A 17,941-nucleotide genomic window follows, 5' to 3' on the forward strand; every position below is an offset into this window, starting at 1 on the left:
TCACTCCCAAAATGGCCACTTTTAAGAGTACTTAGGGGGCCGACGCTCTGGCATAGCAGGTGAAGTCGCCACCTGCAGTGCTAGCACCCCATATGGGCACCGGTTCAAGTCCCACTTCCGATCTAGCTCTCTGCTCTGGCCTGGGAAAGCAGTAGAAGATGGCCCAAGTCCTTGGGCCCCTGCACCCACGTGTGGGGCCTTGAGGAACCTCCTGGCTCTTGGCTTTGGATCAGCGCATTTCCGGCCTTTGTGCCTAACTGGTGAGTGAACCAGAGGATGGAAGACTTCTCTCTCTCTCTCTCTCTCTGCCTCTCCTCTCTCTCTGTAACTCTGACTTTCAAAGAAATAAATAAACCTTTAAAAAAAAAGAGCACTTGTGGGTTCACAGCAAAATGGAAGTACAAAGAGTTTCCCTCACTCAATCTCCCCCATCCTCAACAGCCTGCACCACGGCGGTGTGTTTGTCACAGCTGCTGCGCCTACACCGATGCCGCTTACCCACGAGCCACGGTTATGCAGGGTTCACTCTTCTGTTGGGATCTTAGAGCTCTGACAAACACCCAACAACCTCTACCATGATCGTGTCATATAGAATAGTTGTATTGCCCTAAAAATCCTCTTTTCTCTATTTCTTAAAATGTATTTTTAAAATATTTATTTATTTGAAAGGTAGGAATGACACAGAGAGAGGGATAGACAGAAAGAGAGAGAGAGAGAGAGATTCCTTCACTTTCCGAATGTTCACAATAACCACGGCTGGGCCAGGCTGAAGCCAGGGGCCAGGAACTCCATCTGGGTCTCCCATACGGGAGACAGGAACTCAAGTACTTGAACCATCACCTGCTGTCTCTCAGGCACATTAACAGGAGGCAGGATCGGAAGTGGAGCAGCCAGGACTTGAAGCAGCACTCCAATACGGGACGCTGGTAGCCATAGCAGTGGCTTAACCCACAGCACCGCAATACCTAGCCCTCTGCCTTGATTCTTCGATCAATGGAATCTATTTCCTCCTTAATCGACTGCATGTTTTCCATCTCAACCCTTCTTCTAGATCATCACGTTCAGTGACTGCTCAGAACGTGAACCATGATTACTTATAGAGGGGGAGTGGGAGCACCAAGAACCCTGCACCTGCACAGCTGTGGCTGCCACACGCAGGTCTGATTTCTACACTTCCTTTGACCTCTACGTCCTTGAGGGCAGAATAAAAGAAGTGCATGGACACCTGTCTGAAAAGCACCCACGGGAGGTGAGCAACCAGAGGGGGCAGTGTTTTCACACTGCATTCACTTTCTGCAAACACAACTCATTTATTTAATTTTTTAAAGATTTATTGTATTTATTTGAAAGGCAGAGTTACAGAGAGAGAGAGAGAGGGAGAGCCACAGAGAGAGGATCCTCTTCTATCCACTGGTTCACTCCCCAAATGGGCACAACAGTCAGGGCTGGGCGAGGCCAGAGCCAGGAGCCAGAGACTCCACCGTTGTTGAATTCTTTGTTTAGTGGAGGGTTAAGCTTGTGCTTATAAAATAAACTAGAAGTCTGTCACTGTAAAAATTGAAAGAAAAAATAAGAAGGGAAGGAGGAAGGGAGAGGGAGGGAGGAAAGGGTGGGACGTATTATGCTCTTAAATCTGTATATATGAAATACATGAAATTCATTCACCTTATATAAATTAAAAAATTAAAAATTAAAAAAAAAGAAACACCATCCGGGTCTCCTACGTGGGTGGCAGAGGCCCAAATACTTGAGTCATCTGTTGCTGTCCCAGGCACGTTAGCAGGGAGCTGGATTGGAAGTGGAGCAGCTGGGACTCGAACCCATACCTGTATGGGATGTTGGCATTGCAGGCAGTGGCTTAACCCACTATGCCACAGTGCCAGCCCCTTCAAATGTTTTTTTTTTTTTTTTTAAATTTCATTTTATTTGAAAGGGATTGAAAGAGACAGACATCTTCTACCCGCTAGCTCATTCCCTGAATGCTCATAACAGCCAGGGCTGAGCCTAGCCAAAGCCAAGAGCTAGGAAGCTTCGCCTGGGTCTCCCACGTGGCAGGCAGAGACCTAGGCACTTGGGCCATCTTCCACTACTTTCCCAGAACGTGTGTTAGCAGGGAGCTGGGTCAGAAGCAGAGGAGCCGGGACTTAAACTGGGCAGTCTGATACAAGTGGTGACTCAACCACTACACCCAACACCCACTCCAACAATTCATATTTTATTCATTAAATATGTATTTTTTATAGAAAAATTGGAAAGTACCAAAATAGTAGGAAAAGGAGTAAAAATATCCTCATCAAAGACAACCATCGTTAACGTGAAAATGTACAAGAAGGAGCCAGGATCCCACATCAGAGCACCCTTCAGGTCCTGGCTGTTCTGCTTCCAAACCAGCTTCCCCCTAACTGTACCTGGGAAGGCAGTGGGAGATGGACCAAGTGCTCGGGTCCCTGCCACCCTCATGCAGACCAGGATGGAGTCCCTGGCTCCTGGCTCCCACTTGGCCCAGTCCTGGCTGTTGCAGTCTTTAGGGACTGAACCGGGGGAGGAAAGAGCGCTCTCTGATCTAGCTCCCTGCTGATAGCCTGGGAAAGCAGCAGAGGATGGCCCAAGTGCTTGGGCCCCTGCACCCACATGGGAGACCTGGAAGGAGTTCCTGTCTCTTGGCTTCTCCCTGGCCCAGCCCCGGCTGTTGGGGTCCATTTGAGGAGTGAACCAGCGGATGGAAAACCTTGCTTTGTCTTTCTCTCTCTCTCTCTCACTCCCTCTCGCTGTAACTCTGCCTTTCAAATAAATAAATTAACTTTTTTTAAAAAAAAAAAAATCTAAAAAAGTAAAAAGAAAATGCACAAGGATCAAAAAATAGAAGAAGGTCCTCCCTTCAGAGACTTAGTCACGAGGAGGAGACAGGCCCACAGGGGAAAGGCTTGGAGCTCTGAGTTCTAGGTGTCAGGGCCACACTGACAATTGCCAAACACACTGGCTAGAACAGCAGAGCTTCTTCGGAGGCACTAATGAGCTGACAAGTGACTCGGGAAGCTTCAGGCCAGGGACTGAGGAGACGCAGGTACTCAGGTACCTGGGATGCCGGGATGAGAGGGCACAGAACACGGGGGCTTTGCCGCACCACGCGAACCTGTGCTTTGATTTTGCCGGCCCCTAAGAGTCAGATGAAGGGGGCTGGTGCTGTGGCATAGTGGGTTAAAGCCCTGGCCCACAGCCCTGGCATCTCATATGGGTGCTGGTTTGAGTTCTGGCTGCTCCACTTCCGATCCAGCTCCCTGCTAATGCACCTGGGAAAGCAGTAGAAGATGGTCCAAGCGCTTGGGCCCCTGTATCCAAGTGGGAGACCCGGAAGAAGCTTCTGGCTCCTGGCTTCAGCCTGGCCCAGCCCTGGTCACTGCGGCCATTTGGGGAGTGAACCAGTGGATGCAAGACCTCTTTCTCTCTGTCTCTACCTTTCTCTGTAACTCTGACTTCCAAATAAATAAAATAAATCTTTAAAAAAAAAAAAGTCAGGTGAGAGGCCAGTGGGCGGCCTCTTTGGCAGAGGACAAGGGTAAGTGAGGAAGTCCTCCTGGGAGGACAGGGAGCAGCTGTAGCCTCAAAGCCCTGCTGTGCTCAGAGAGAGGCCCATACCCTGCTGAGAACTGGACCCAGGAGCCAGCCCTCCAGGGGCTCTGCTGTGAATTCCTAACACTGGAAGCTGAGAATTTAATTTTGAGTAATCTCAACGGACGCGAACGCCAGTTCTCTCTGCAGGAAGCCGGCTTCTTTACCAACTTTGGAGAACTCCCCACCAGTAAGACCCCCAAGGAAAGTGAGCAGCTCAGGGTGAAAAATCACTCAGCACAGAAGGAACCGACACACCGCGAGCAAAATCCGCCCAAAGTGGTGGATGGCGGAAACGAAGCTCTGAGGACTTTAGATACTGCAGTTCCAAGAATTGGTTTGTGAAATGCCAATGTTGAATACATGTGAAGAAATAAGATCGCTTCCAAATAAATACAAGACATTATAAGAGATAGTAAGCAGATTTGAAAACAAGCAAAACAAACGTCAAGAAATCAACTCCACTAAAACTCAAACACCTTCCAAGCGCTACCTCGAAGACACAAGGAGGCAGGAAAGTTGGGGGCGGGCATTTGGAACAGTGGTTATCCTATCCAGCTGCTGCTCATGTGCTGGGAGGCAGTAGGGGATGGCCCAAGGACCCAGGTCCCTGACACCCACGTGGGAGACCTGGATGGGGCTCCCGGCTCCTGGCTTCTGCCCAGCCCTGCCCTGACTGTTGTGGGAATTTGGGATGTGAACCAGTAAATGAAGATCACTCTTACTTTTCTGTCACTATGCTTTTTAAATAAATAAAAATCAAATAAAACTTCAAGAAGCTCATGGAAAATGGAATTTAAAAATATCTTAAGTAAAAATATAGGAAAGTTAAAACTCAAAGGATTGGGTCTAGCGCTGTGGTGTGGCAAGGAAAGCCAGCACCTGCCATGCCAGCATCCCACATGGGTGTTGGTTCGAATCCCGGCTGCTCCACTTCCAATCCAGCTCCCTGCTAATGCACCTGGGAAAGCAGCAGGAAATGGCCCAAGTGCTTGGGCACCCTGCACCCACGTGGGAGATCCGGACTATGGCCATCTGGAGGTGGGCACCAACAGATGGAAGATCTTTCTCTCCTTTTCTGTGTAACTCTGCCTTTTCTATAACTAAATGAGATAATTATTAAAATTAACAAATTGTTTTTTAATAAAAACTGAAAACGTTGATTCTCTAGGCACCGGCAGCCCAGAGGCCCCAGGGGAAGGGAACAGAGGCCGTGCCTGGACAGCAGAAGCTTCCAGGTCCTGACACTGCTCTGCAGCTGCCGGGGACCAGATGAGGAAATGGAGATGCTGGGCCCACCTGGGGGGCCTCCTCAGCCCATCCTGGACACTCCGGGCAGCAACCCTGACCATGTGGAAAGAGACCAGCAGCCTTGACCTCAGGGGAGGGGAAAGAGGAGGAAGAGCCGGCGGGCACCCCCCGTCCCCGGGCGCATCTCCAAACTCACCCACATCCTGCTCATGTCGCTTAGTTCATTCTTGTATCTCAGCGAGTCCTTCAGGACCTGCGGACGGAGAGCGCAGCCTATGAGGGAGGAGCAGAGAGGGCTGGAGGGCAGACGTGGGGAGATGGGGCGGCGTGAGTGCCGACGGCAGCCTCCGCCCGCAGCCCCAGGAACTCACGTTGGGGTGCCCGTCTCGCAGGAGCTTGTGGAGCACGTGGCAGAACTTCCAGCACAGCACGGCGTTGCTGGACAGTGGTAGCCGGTTGACGACCGACCAGAAGGTCTGCGCCCCTTTCTCGTGGTGGGTGCCCAGGATGCATGGTGAGGACACAGTCATGGAAAACAGAGGCGCGGGCCGGACGTGGCAGCCAGCTCCTGGTGGGTGGGGCTCCTGCAGCTGGCCACCACTCGTGGCAAAGGAACCAAAGAGCTCGGCATTCATTCCGGCAAATTCTTTTTATGGGGGCGGAGGGCGGGTGGCAGGTGGCAATCAAATGTGGTGTTCCAACAACATCCCCAGAATAAGACAACTTCCCTGGAGACGGCCGGGTCTCGGGAGAAGGGAGTCTCTTTCCAGTTTGCACGAGGGCCCTGGGGGTTGGCATCCTCCAGGCGTGCTCAGGGAGGGTGGTGCTCCCTGGGGAGGTGCCACAGCTAGCATTTTACGACTCATTATGGCTTCTCCAAGCTCTCTCTTCTCCATGATTAAACACGAGGGCCTGCCTCGGCATGACCCGGCTGGGGACCCCCCCACGCCAGCATGCTAACTCTCCTGTCTCCTCCTCCAGGCAACACTTTCTCTTCTCCAACATTTATTCTTTAATCTCTTTGAAAGGCACTTGGACCATCCTCTGCTGCTCTCTCATGTGCATCAGCAGGGAGCTGGATTGGAAGTGGAGCAGCCGGGACTTGAACCGGTGCCCACATGCAATGCAGGTGTTGAAGGTAGTGCTCTAACCTAGGCAGCACCTTCACCTCCTTTCCAGCTCCCCAGCCCTGCTGTCACCTTGAGAGCAGCACCTCTGTCTCTGTAAACCCCAAGCGACTCTGGCACCCACCTCTTCCTGAAGCACCCCCCAGCCTTGCTCAGGGGTGCTTCCCAGCACCTTGAACTTCCTATCGGGGCAGTCCTGTGGCCGATGCTCCCAGACCCAATTCCCAACATACCCACTGTCTGCAGCCTGCCCGCCACGGTCTGCATGGGGGCCATGTCCAGCCTGCCTTCGGGGATGGTCGGTTTCCCCAGCCAGGTCTCTGTCATTACCGAGCCCCTCTGGGAGTGCCCCCTAGAGGATTTCTGGGTGAATTTTCTGTTTGCCTACACAGGGCCAGCAGCGGGCCAGCGTGGATCGACCCTAAGCAATAGCTCTTTTCCCAGAATACCAGGCTTCTCCCTGAAGGCTCAGGCAAGACGCACGGCGCCGCTCAGGGCAGAGCAACACATCCAGAACACGTGCCGTCTTGCTCCCAAGCCAGACGGGCCCAGACACTGCCTTCGCCAGCTGAAACTTTTTGACAGGGGTGGGTTTGAACACAGACTTTTGGGTCTGGAAGCTGAGATCAGATTTTAGTCTTGGAATGATTTCTTTCTTTTAAATTTTTATTTTTTGATTTACGAGCCAGAGAGAGTGCCCGTTCACTGGTACACTCACCAAAATGCCCATGACAGTCAGGGCCGGGCCAGGCCAAAGCAGGGAGCTGGGAATTCAACCCAGGTCTCCCACATGGGTGGCAGGGACCAAGCACTTGAGCCACGACCTGCTGCCTCCCAGGGTGTGCATTAGCAGGAAGCTGGAGTTGGAAGTGGAGCTGGGACTTGAACCCAGGCCCTCCAATATAGGATGCGGGGTCCCAAGCAGGTTTTCACTGCTGTGCTAAATGTCGACCCCTCGAGTAATTTTTGAAACTACTGATGGGTTCACCCAAAGGCCTTGCAGACTGGAAGGAAGCAGAGGAGAGAGGAGCTGCTCCCCACCCTGGCATGTGCTACCTGCTCACAGCTGGCTGTGGTTAACCGGACCCAGGAGCGGCCTCCACAGGAGCCAGGTCGGGGCACAGTCCCTCGGACATCCCGTGCCAGAGGCCAGGGGACTTTTCCATGGTACTTTGATTTTATACACATTGTTATGCCCCCGATCATGAGTTAGGGACCGTAAAGGGCATTCAGGGAGAAGAATAAGAAAACAAAGAAACATAAAGACTCAGTCCCTGGCCTTGCAGGAGTGGATTCCATGGTGCGGACCCCAAGCTGTGTATCAATCAGGTGTCTGCAGGAAATCCCTGTCTGGGCAGCACTTCTGGCCTCTCCACGAAGCCCAGAGCCACGATGCTGGCTGCCCACGGCCTCGGGGAGCACGGCGAACTCGGAGAAGGGCCCTCTGGTCACCGAGTCCCCCGGCTTCTCCTCTGGGACACACACTGCACCTGCTCACGGGGCCGACTGCCTCTCAGCACTGAGCCCCTGTCCTAACGTCTGTGGAGACTTTGGTTCCTATGCTTAGAAAAAGGGTGGGGGGAGGCAGTGTAGCCCCGGGGGGGCCTTGGACAGCACAGGTGGGAATCCCCCCCCAAGATGGCCTTCTCAGAGGAAACCAACTGAGCTGACTTGCAGGTTCGGCAGATTCGGTCCTAGGGGACAGGGGCAGCATCTTGGCAAGCTGATGGCCTCACTGGCGCCTTCCAGCCTGCCAGGCCGTGGGTCCAGGAAGCCACCTGCAGGACCTGGCCCAGGTGGGGCTGAGTGGAGGAACCTGGCTGTGACCTCTGTCCCCACCATCTGACCTTCCCTCCCCCTTCCCCCCCCCACCAAGCAGCATCCGAAAGGATATTTCTGGCGTGTTTCTCCTTCACTGCCACTTCCTGTGTGTTAATGGCCTTATTGATGCTGACGGTCTGGAAAACAAGAGGGGGAGGGGCAGCAGGAAGGGATGAATGAGCCTCTGAGTGGTGGAGACCCTCGAAGACACCCTGCCCCCTCCCCTCCTCCAATGAGCCTCAGGCTTGGCAACTGGCCCCTTGCCCCCCAACACACACACACATACACAGTCCTCCAACGGGAGGTGGCCTCTGCCGGTGCCCAGCTGGGGGCAGAGGTGGGCAGCGCTCCCGGGGCCAGCTGGCCCAGGCTGCCTGGCAGTGGCTGTGCCCAGCTGCCGCGCCCGCCTGCCACTCATGGGCTTGGCACAACAACATGGCAATTAAAGCCCGCACAAAGGGCTGCTTTTCATCCCCAGGGAGACATGATCCCTCCGGGAGCGGGAGGAAGCGGCGCCGGGATCAGGGAGCCACTGTGGCCGGAGAGCATCCCTCGGAACCCGCCTGAGGCCCTTCCGCCACCGCTGGCGCTGGCAGTGGCCGCCCTCATTTCCTACTGTGGGGTGTTTTTCCACTCCCAGGCAAGTGCCCCATGACTTCCTTAATTACACCCAAGGATGTGAAAAATATTCACTCCTTGCCAGTCCTTTTAAAAATCACAACTCTCTTCAGTACGCGCGCGCGCACACACACACACACACACAGAAGGGGTTAATCCTGTCACTGCTCAATGGGGTTGGCAGGTGTACACTCTTCTACATCTTGTTTTTTTCTGACTTGAAAATATCTCACAGAATATTCTCCAAGCAGATTGCAAAACTCTAGTTCATTCTTTAAGAAGCATGCTGTTTGACGATGTGGGTGGGCGTGACGGATACAAGCATTTCTGTATTTATAGGGCATTGATTCATTTCCAGGGTTTTTTTAATTTTAACCACTGTAAACTATTTCTGTAAACCCTGTTATAAAAGACTTATTATTTGAAAGGCAGATTTACACAGAGAGGGGGAGACTCAGAAAGAGATCTTCCACCCACTGGTTCACTCCCTAAACTGGAAGCCAGCAATCTGGAACTCCATCTGAGTCTCCCATGTGGGTGACAGGGGCCCAAACACTAGGCTATCCTCCGCTGCTTTCCCAGGTGTATTAGCAGTGAGCTGGACTGGAAGTGGAGCAGCCGGGACTGGAAACAGTGCTCATACGGGATGCCAGCATGGCAGGCAGTGGCTTCACCCACTGTGCCACAGTGACAACGCAAGCCACCACGTGTGCCCTTGTTAGTGGACGCTTCAAATTTCCAAGGGACAGATTCCTGGGAGTGAAATGACTGGGGAGACGTTTGTGTTTTTCTTTTCTTTTCCTTTTTTAACCATTCCTTATGGAAAAAGCTAGACCGCTATGCAGGTCATTTGGATGGTCGCAACAGACCCCAGCATCAACTGTGTGAACTTGGCCGAGCTCATTTTCCATGGATGAGGGGTTGGCCAAGATTTTCTTCGAAGACCCAGATGGTAAATATGAGAGGTCTTCAAAGAGTTCATGGAAAAATGCATTCTTATGGGCGCTGTGGCTCATTTGGTTAATCTTCTGCCTGTGGCACTGGCATCTCACATGGGTACCAGGTTCTAGTCCCAGCTGTTCCTCTTCCAGTCCAGCTCTCTGCTGTGGCCCAGGAAGGCAGTGGAGGATGGCCCAAGTTCTTGGGTGCCTGCACCTGCATGGGAGACCAGGAGGAAGCACCTGGCTCCTGACCGGTGCAGTTTTGGCTGTGGCGGTCATTTGGGGAGTGAGCCAACAGAAGGAAGACCTTTCTCTCTGTCTCTGTCTCTCTCTCTCTGTCTCCCTCTCTCACTGTCTGTACCTCTACTTGTCAAATAAATTTAAATAAAAAAATGCATTCTATGAGAAACTATGTGAGTTTCAAGATTTGTGGCACCAAAATAACCTTACCATTAATTCCATTTTTCCATGGAGTTTTTGAAGTCTTACATATTTTAGACACTGCAGGCCACATAGTCTCCATGGAAACTATTCAACTCTGCCACAGAATACTAAACAGATACTTAAATAAATGAGAGTGGCTACATTTCTGTAACATTTTACTTTTAAATCCACTTGGTTGTGGCGCACTGGGTTAAATCCCCAGTCTGCAGTGCCCACATCCCATGTAGACGCCGGTTCAAGTCCTGGCTGTTCCACTTCTGATCCAGCTTTCTGTTATGGCCTAGGAAAGCAGTGGAAGATGGCCCATGCTCAGCCCCCTGCACCCGCATGGGAGACCCAGAGATGCTCCTGGCTCCTGATCAGCCCAGCCCTGGCCATTGTGGCCATCTGAGGAGCAAACCAGCAGAAGGAAGACCTCTCTTTCTCTCTGCCTCTCTGTAACTTTGCCTTTCAAATAAAAATAAATCTTAAAAAAAAAAAAAAAAAAAAAAAACACCCACGTGGCGGTTTTGTTTCATCCTGCAGCTGTAATTGGCTGACCCCTGCTCCCTGCTCCACAGCAAAAATTACTGACTCCTATTCCTTGGATTTTTCTTTCTTAAATTAAAAATGTATTTGAAAAAAAAAAAAGAAAAAAAAATTTAAAAAAAAAAGGAAAAAAAAATGTATTTGAAAGGCAGAGAGAGAGAGACAGAGAGAGAGAGAGAGAGATCTTCCATCCACTGGTTTACTTCCCAAATGTGCACTACAGCCAGGGCTTGGCTAAGCCATGGCCAGGAGCCCAGAACTTCAATGCAGGTCTCCCAGGTGGGTGGCAGGGACCCGAGGACTGGGGCCATCCCGGATGTGCATTAGCAGGGAGCCTAACTGGACCTCGACCCAGGCACTATGATATGGGATGCAGGTGCCCCAAGTGGCACCTTAACCATTGTGACAAATGCCCGCTCTCTGGATTCTTCTTCTTCTTCTTCTTTTTTTTTTTTTTTTTTTGGACAGGCAGAGTTAGTGATAGAGAGACAGAGAGAAAGGTCTTCCTTCTGTTGGTTCACCCACTAAATGGCTGCCACAGCTGGCGCACTGTACCGATCCAAAGCCAGGAGCCAGGTGCTTCGTTCTGGTCTCCCGTGAGGGTGCAGGTGCCCAAGGACTTGGGCCATCCTCCACTGCACTCCCGGGCCACAGTAGAGAGCTGGCCTGGAAGAGGAGCACCCGGGACTAGAACCCGGGGTGCTGGTGCCACAGGTGGAGGATTAGCCTAGTGAGCTGCAGTGTTGGCCTGGATTATTCTTTTTTTTTTTTTTTTTGACAGCCAGAGTGGACAGAGAGAGAGAGACACAGAGAGAGAGGTCTTCCTTTTTCCGTTGGCCGCTGCGGCCGGTGCACTGTGGTCAGCACACTGTGCTGATCCAAAGGCAGGAGCCAGGTGCTTCTCCTGGTCTCCCACGGGGTGCAGGGCCCAAGCACTTGGGCCATCCTCCACTGCCCTCCCGGGCCACAGCAGAGAGCTGGACTGGAAGAGGAGCAACCGGGACAGAATCCGGTGCCCCAACTGGGACTAGAACCCAGGGTGCCGGCGCCACAGGCAGAGGATTAGCCTAGTGAGCCTCAGCGCCGGCCTGGATTATTCTTAATACTAGACGTCATAAAATTTATCAGCGAGTCACCACTCCAGCTGGGTGACAGTGAGAGAGACTAAACGCTCAGGTAGGATCTGGTGGCTTCCAGGTCCCTTTCATATTTTTAGACAACAGAGGCCCATCAGACGTTGGAGGGTCTGGGCTATCATGGCAAGAAGTGAGGGTCTGAAGGGGACTGGGGAGCCACAGAAGGCCCTTGGGCAGGAGGGGGCCTATCACCAACACCCACACATCCTCCAGAATGCAGAGTTCCTTCTCCAAGGTCCTGGGGAAGGAAAGCGCAGGGCGAAGTCTGCACAGGTGTTCCCTCCCATTTCAGCCCAGGACACATGGCAAGGGCCTAGGCGAGCATGGGGTTCTAGAAAGACGTATCTTCCTACGCCCATGGCTACAAGGCAGCTGCCAGCCCTGCCTGTCCCTGGCCAGGGCTTCCCCAGAGCCTCCTCCCGTGGCCCCCGCAGGCAGGCCCCCAGGAGCCCTGGGTTACCGCAGCCAGGGTGCCCACTGTTCTCCAAGTCAGCGGCCATGCCCAAGAGGCAGAGTCCACGCCAGCATCCAGTTCCCATGGCAAGGCCTTCTGGGGCTTGGAAGCACAGAGGTAGGGCTGAGCTCTTGAGGCTCTGGGCTCTTCTTGGGAGCAGGCTCTGGGGTCCTCGGGGCGTCAGACACCAAGAGGTTTCCAGGACACAAGTTCCCTGCCAGGGCCCGCATCCTGCTGCCTGGGGGGTTGCCACCTGTCCACCGCCATCCTCCGTCACACATGTCTCCCCGTCCTCCTGCACTCGAAGCCCTGCCCCATCCGAACAGCCCGGACCGAACTTGACCTTGTTTTAGACTTGCCAAGCTACTTGGGCCAACTTCTTATCTTTTTTTTTTTTTTTAAAGGAATTCCAATTCCTCCTAATGTGTTTGGCATTTCATACATGGGCACTTCCAAATGTTTGTGGAAACACAGAATAAGAAGGTCATTTTCTACTAGTGCAAAAAATAAAATTCATGCATAGTTTTTTCCATAACACACATTCTTCAGGAACTTTCTGAAAACCCCCTTGAAGAGGTCAAAATACTCGCATCGGGTTTCAAAATATGTTTGCACCAAAGTAAGTTTATCTTTTAATTCCACTGTCCAGGAACCTTCCGAAGCACCAGTGTATACTGCCTTCTCTCTCCAGCAAGATCAAAATCCCAAGGGCAGGGACCCTGCTCCCTCCTTCCCTGCGGGCTGGTGGTATCTAATTAATCCCTCCCCCAGCCCAGCTCCCTGGGACAAGCAACAGGTGCAAGAGTCGCGGTCGCTTGAAACAGTCTGCCCCCTCTCCCTCCCTGCACCCGGCCTGGACGGGGTCTGAGCCGGCCCTGGCCCACCCACAGGCCAGTGCGGGGGCAGGGGGTGTCCTAGGACAGAGGGTGGGAAGTGGGGGCTGAGGGTCTCACCTCTGGAGGGGGGCCCAGGTTAGAGGACATCCTCTAAGGACAGGCCGTTCTCCTGATGCCCCTGCAGTCACACTAGCAGCGCCGGCCCTGAAAGGGGGCCATTGTCAGCACTTCCTGCCCCAGCTGGCCCTGGTGTCCCGCAGCGGCAGTTCCGGAGAGCCACAGGAAGGGCGGCTTTCTCCCAGCCTCTTCCTCCCTCCCCGGCCCTCCCTGTCGCCAATGGGAATCCTGCAGGCCTGCGGGGCCAGCTGGGCACCTCCGGTCACGCACACAGCTCCTGGCGGGGACCCAGCTCTTGGGCTGCCCAAGGCCAGGCTGGCCGCTGAGGGTTTCCGGGGCAGGGGCGGTCAGCATGGCTATGCCTGGGGCGGAGGCGGCAAGGCCTGAATGAAGCCAGGGACGGGAGGAGGAAGACCTGAGTGTAGGCAGGGCAGAGGGGGAGAGGGGGAGCAAGCAAGCCAGGAGGGAGGGGGAGAGCAGCAGACAGCATGAGGGCGGCTGTGTCTGGAACACAGCTTATCCCCTCTGGGGCTCAGGCTGACATCTGCTGGTACTGGGGGATGGGGCCGTACAAGGTTATAGGGGTCATGGAGATGGCCTGACACTTTTGGGGAGTGGGTCTGCTCTAGGGACAGACAGCAGTTGTTATAAAGGAGGCTGCCTTCGCTGTTTCCTCTCTTCCCGGGCACCTGCTTGCCCGTCCGCTCTCCGCCAATGGCGGAAGCAGCAAGAGGCCCTCACCAGAAGGCAAGCACGTGCTCTTGAACTTCCAGCCCCGGCAGGCAGCAGCGTCCAGTGTCCAGCGTCCAGGAACCACGCGCGCTCCCCTCGGAGCTGGAGAAGCTTCTTCCCCGAGTGCTTAGGCCTGGGCCACAAGGAAGAGCAGCTTCCTCTGGGCCCTTGGTCCCATCTGGGGGTAACGAGGCTGGGGCAGGGGGTGGGACAGCTGTGGCAGAAGCCTGCTGCGACAGGGGACGTCTTCCATTCAGCCAGGACCTTGAGCCTGAGCCAGGATGACACAGAGTATTCGGGACCAAGCTGAGATCACATGAGTCCGGGAGAACACGTGGCACCGCCCTCAACTCTCGGTGCCACCGCTCTGGTCTTGGCTCTGACACTTGAGACTTGGGTGTCCCACGGCCAGGTCTCAGTTCCTCTCTTGGTCAGAAATGCAGGGAACAGAGCAGCCGTTGCTGTTGGTGCAAGGTGAGAGGTCGTAGCTATGGCCACGGCTGTGACCCCTTATCTTGCGCCAACAGCAATAGCTGCTCGCTTGGACCTCTGCCTCCTACCAGGCATTGCGCCGGGCCCTGGAAGACAGATCTGACTCCCTACTTTCCAAGTCAAGTTGCCCAGACTAGCACAGACGGCAAGAAACGGGGCCAGAATTCCTGTGCCTGCTCCTCCCCGCACCGTGCTGCCTCCTGTAACTTCGACAGAGCCCCACCTGCCCTGCCTTCCCCTCATCTTCTTCCCCGTGACAGCTGGCTCCTTTAGTTTCTTCGGTGGTTCATCCCAAGGTCTCTATCCACCCGCATTTACTCCTTCATGATCAGCTAGGCCCATCACTTTGAACTTGAACTTCTGCCGGCACACCCACCTCCCCAGCTATTCCTCCTTCCACTCTAATCTCACCACATTGACCACCAGCTGTTCTGCCCCAAACACCTGCAAGTCACCCAGGATGGCTGCTTTGCCTTGTGTTGCCACCGAATCCATCAGTGCTGTCTGCTCCACCTCCCACATCCTGCTGCTTCTCTCCATCTCCTCTGCCTCCATCCAAGCCCAAACCACTCTGACATCCCCACTGGGCCGCCCAATGGATCCTTAGAAACCCAGTGGATCCTGGGGCCGGCGCTGTGGCGCAGCAGGTAAAGCTGCCGCCTGCAGTGCTGGCATCCCATATGGGCGCCGGTTCAAGTCTCGGCTGCTCCATTTCCAATCCAGCTCTCTGCTATGGCCTCGGAAAGCAGCAGAAGATGACCCAAGTCCTTGGGCCCCTGCACCCATGTGGGAGACCTGGAAGAAACTCCTGGCTCCTGATCGGCGCAGCTCTAGCCCTTGCGGCCATCTGGAGAGTGAACCAGTGGATGGAAGACTTCTCTCTCCATCTCTCTCTCTCTCTCTCTCTTTCTCCCTCTCTCTCTCTGCCTCTCTGTAATTTTGACTTTCAAGTAAGTAAATTAAAAAAGAAAAAGAAAAAAGAAACCCAGTGGATCCTTAGGGATCACACTTCCTGCCCAGGGTGCCCCACCACAAGGGAGGAATCTGCCCTCGGAGTGCCAGTTCCCATCACACACCGTCTCCTCCTGCCCCAGGCCACAGGGGCTGCCTTTGTGTTCCTCAGACATTTGGAATCCTTTCCCCATTTCCTATGACCCTGATCACCGGAAGGCTGGGTTTCTCGCTTCAAGGCCACCCTGTCTCTGTCACTAGCAGCGTCCCCAACATGACTCATAGCCATCACCCCAGCTGTTTCCGGGACCAGCTCTGATCCCCATGCGACGTCCTCGTTCGCTCCTGTGCTGCTGCTGGTCTCACCTCGCGGCAGCATGAGCTCCAGGTAGGGCGGGGGTGGATGGGGAGGCCTTGCTCCCCGCCCTTCCCTGTGGGGAGGGGAGAGCTCTCCCTGCAGCTCCTGCCTCTCTGTCGCCTCACTGGCTGGACACTGCACTTCTTTCTCCCCCTTCAATTAAAAATCTTTGCTCACATTTAAGTGCAGGCTGCCCAAACCAACGCTATCCAGTCTTCTTCCTTAACACACCCTGAATACACAATAAGGCTCCATGCAGCTAAATACCTTGACTCATTCACATGGATTTTTTTTCCTAAGATTTATTTGTTTGAAAGTCAGAATTACAGACAGGGAGAGACAGAAAGCGATACAGAGATAAAAGAGAGGTCTTTTGTCTGCTGGTTCACTCCCCAGATAGCTACAATGGCCAAGGCTGGGCCAGGCCAAAGCCAGAAACCAGGAGATTCATCCAGGTCTCCCATATGGGTGGCACGGGCCTAAGCACTTGGGCCATCCTCTACTACTCTCCCAAGCCATGAGCAGGTAGCTGGACCAGAAGTGGAGCAGCTGGGACTTGAACCGGTGCTCATATGGGATGCTAGCATCGCAGGTGGTAGCTTTACCCAGTGAGCCACAACACTGGCTCCCATTTATGTGCTTTTATGAAAAGTATTTGCTATGGACTGAACTGTGTCCCTCTAGAATCCATATTTTTTCTAAAGATTTATTTTACTGATTTGAAAGGCAGAGAGAGAGAGAGAGAGATCGTCCATCCACAGGCTCACTCCTCAAATGACCACAAGGGCTGGGGTTGGGCCAGGCTGAAACCAGGAGCCTGGAATGGCATCCGGGCCTCCCACATGGATGGCAGGGATCCAGGTACGTGGATCATCCTCCACTTTCCCAGGCACGTTGGCAGGGAGCTGGATAGGAAGCGGAGCAGCCGGGGCTAGAATCGGCACACTGATAGGGGCTGCAGGCATCACAAGGTGTGGCTTAGCCTACTGGGCCACAACACCACCCCAGAATCTGAATGCTGCGGTTCTCACCCAAGATGGTATAATCTGGAGCCGGCACCTTAGGGAGGTGGTCAGGTTTAAGCGAGGTCACAGGGGCAGGACCCCATGGTGGGAATCCCCCCACGACATGAGGACACGGTGAGGTGGTGGTTTTCTGTAAGCCAGGATGGGGGTCCTCCCTGGGAACCACAGGGGCTGTCACCGTGACAATGGCTTCCCAGGGACAAGGACGAGAAGCCAATGTCTGTTGTTGAAACCACCCAGCCTGTGGTTTGTTAAGGCAGCTCAAACTAATTTCTTTTCCCCTTGGTTTTTGTGGGCCTGACCTGCTTCTCAAATTAGGGTCCCTTCTGCCTCTCCCCACCAACTCTAAAGGCCCCCAGACACAGGCTGGCTTTTGGACGTGTGGTGAATAACGGACCTGAGTCAGGCAGATTTCAAGAGGTTTAGCAAAAAGAAAGGCATTTCCTGGTCCTCTGGGAAAGAAGTCGGACTAAGATAGTTCAGGAGCCCAGGGCTGGCCTTGTGGTGCAGCGGGTTAAGCCTCTGCCTACGGCACCAGCATCTTGGAAGGGCGCCACTTTGAGTCCTGGCTGCTCCTCTTCCAATCCAGCTCCTCGCTGGTGCACCTGGGAAAGCAGCAGAAGTGTTTGGGCCCCTGCACCCACATGGGAGGCCCAGAAGAAGCTCCTGGCTCCTGGCATCAGCCTGGTTCAGCCCAGGCTGTTGCGGCCATCTGGGGAGTGAACCAGTGGATGAATGACTTCTCTTTTTCGGTGTCGCTCCTCTTCTCTCTCTAATTCTGCCTTTCAAATAAATAGTCTTTCTTTTTTACAGAAAGTTCAGAAGGTATATATATATATATATATATATATATATATATATATATGGTAGACATTGTGCTTAAACTGCTATTTGGAACACCCAGGTCCTGTATGGCAGTACCAATCTGAGTCTTGGCTATTCCATGCTTCCAATCCAGCTCCCCGCTAATGTGCCTGGGAAGGCAGCAGGTGGATGGCTCAAGCACTTGGAGACCACATGGGAGACCCGGATGGAGCTCCTGGCTCCTGGCTTCAGCCTGGCCCAGCCCTGGCCATTGCAGGCATTTGGGAAAGAAACCAGCAGATGGAAGATCTCTCTTTCTTTCTGTGTATCACTTTGTCTTTCAAATAAATAATAAATCTTTGTTTAACAAAAACTATGTAGCTTCTGCAGTTGCCTGTGTTTTGGAAGTAGGGCTTCCAGTGCCGAAGCATCGGGGAGGGCTGAGGGATGGCGGTGGAGAACACGGGTGGGAGCGCCCAGCGTCTGTCCAGGGGTGAGCGGATAGGAGAGAGGCGGCGTGGGTGGCGCATCCACGCCACGGGACTTCACCGGCCTTCAAAAGGAAGGGAACGCTGCGCCGTGTAGGAGCACGCCGGCCCCTTAAGGATGAGACGGAAGTGAGATACGCCAGCCGCTAAAGCACAGAGCCATGCGGTTCCACTTCTACGGGTGCCTGGAGGAGTCACAGGCCAGGGGA

The 17,941-nt window shown here is 53.7% G+C and overlaps 1 protein-coding gene across 3 annotated transcripts in view; it reads right to left on the reverse strand.

The window, feature by feature from the left end:
• HIP1 (huntingtin interacting protein 1) overlaps positions 1-17,941 on the reverse strand; it is a 143,042-nt gene that overhangs the window by 40,192 nt on the left and 84,909 nt on the right. For 2 of the 3 annotated variants that reach the window (XM_062180678.1, XM_062180680.1), the window contains exons 2-4: positions 7,882-7,945; positions 5,232-5,374; positions 5,057-5,113 (exon numbers count right to left, since the gene is read on the reverse strand). In XM_062180678.1, the coding sequence (XP_062036662.1) occupies positions 5,057-5,113; positions 5,232-5,374; positions 7,882-7,945 (264 nt within the window). Of the gene's footprint in view, positions 1-5,056; positions 5,114-5,231; positions 5,375-7,881; positions 7,946-12,882; positions 13,015-17,941 lie in introns of those variants that run through there. The other variant, XM_062180679.1, reaches the window with a different exon arrangement.

The sequence above is a fragment of the Lepus europaeus genome, chromosome 21 (assembly GCF_033115175.1).
Source record: "Lepus europaeus isolate LE1 chromosome 21, mLepTim1.pri, whole genome shotgun sequence".
Classification (NCBI taxonomy): Eukaryota; Metazoa; Chordata; class Mammalia; order Lagomorpha; family Leporidae; genus Lepus; species Lepus europaeus.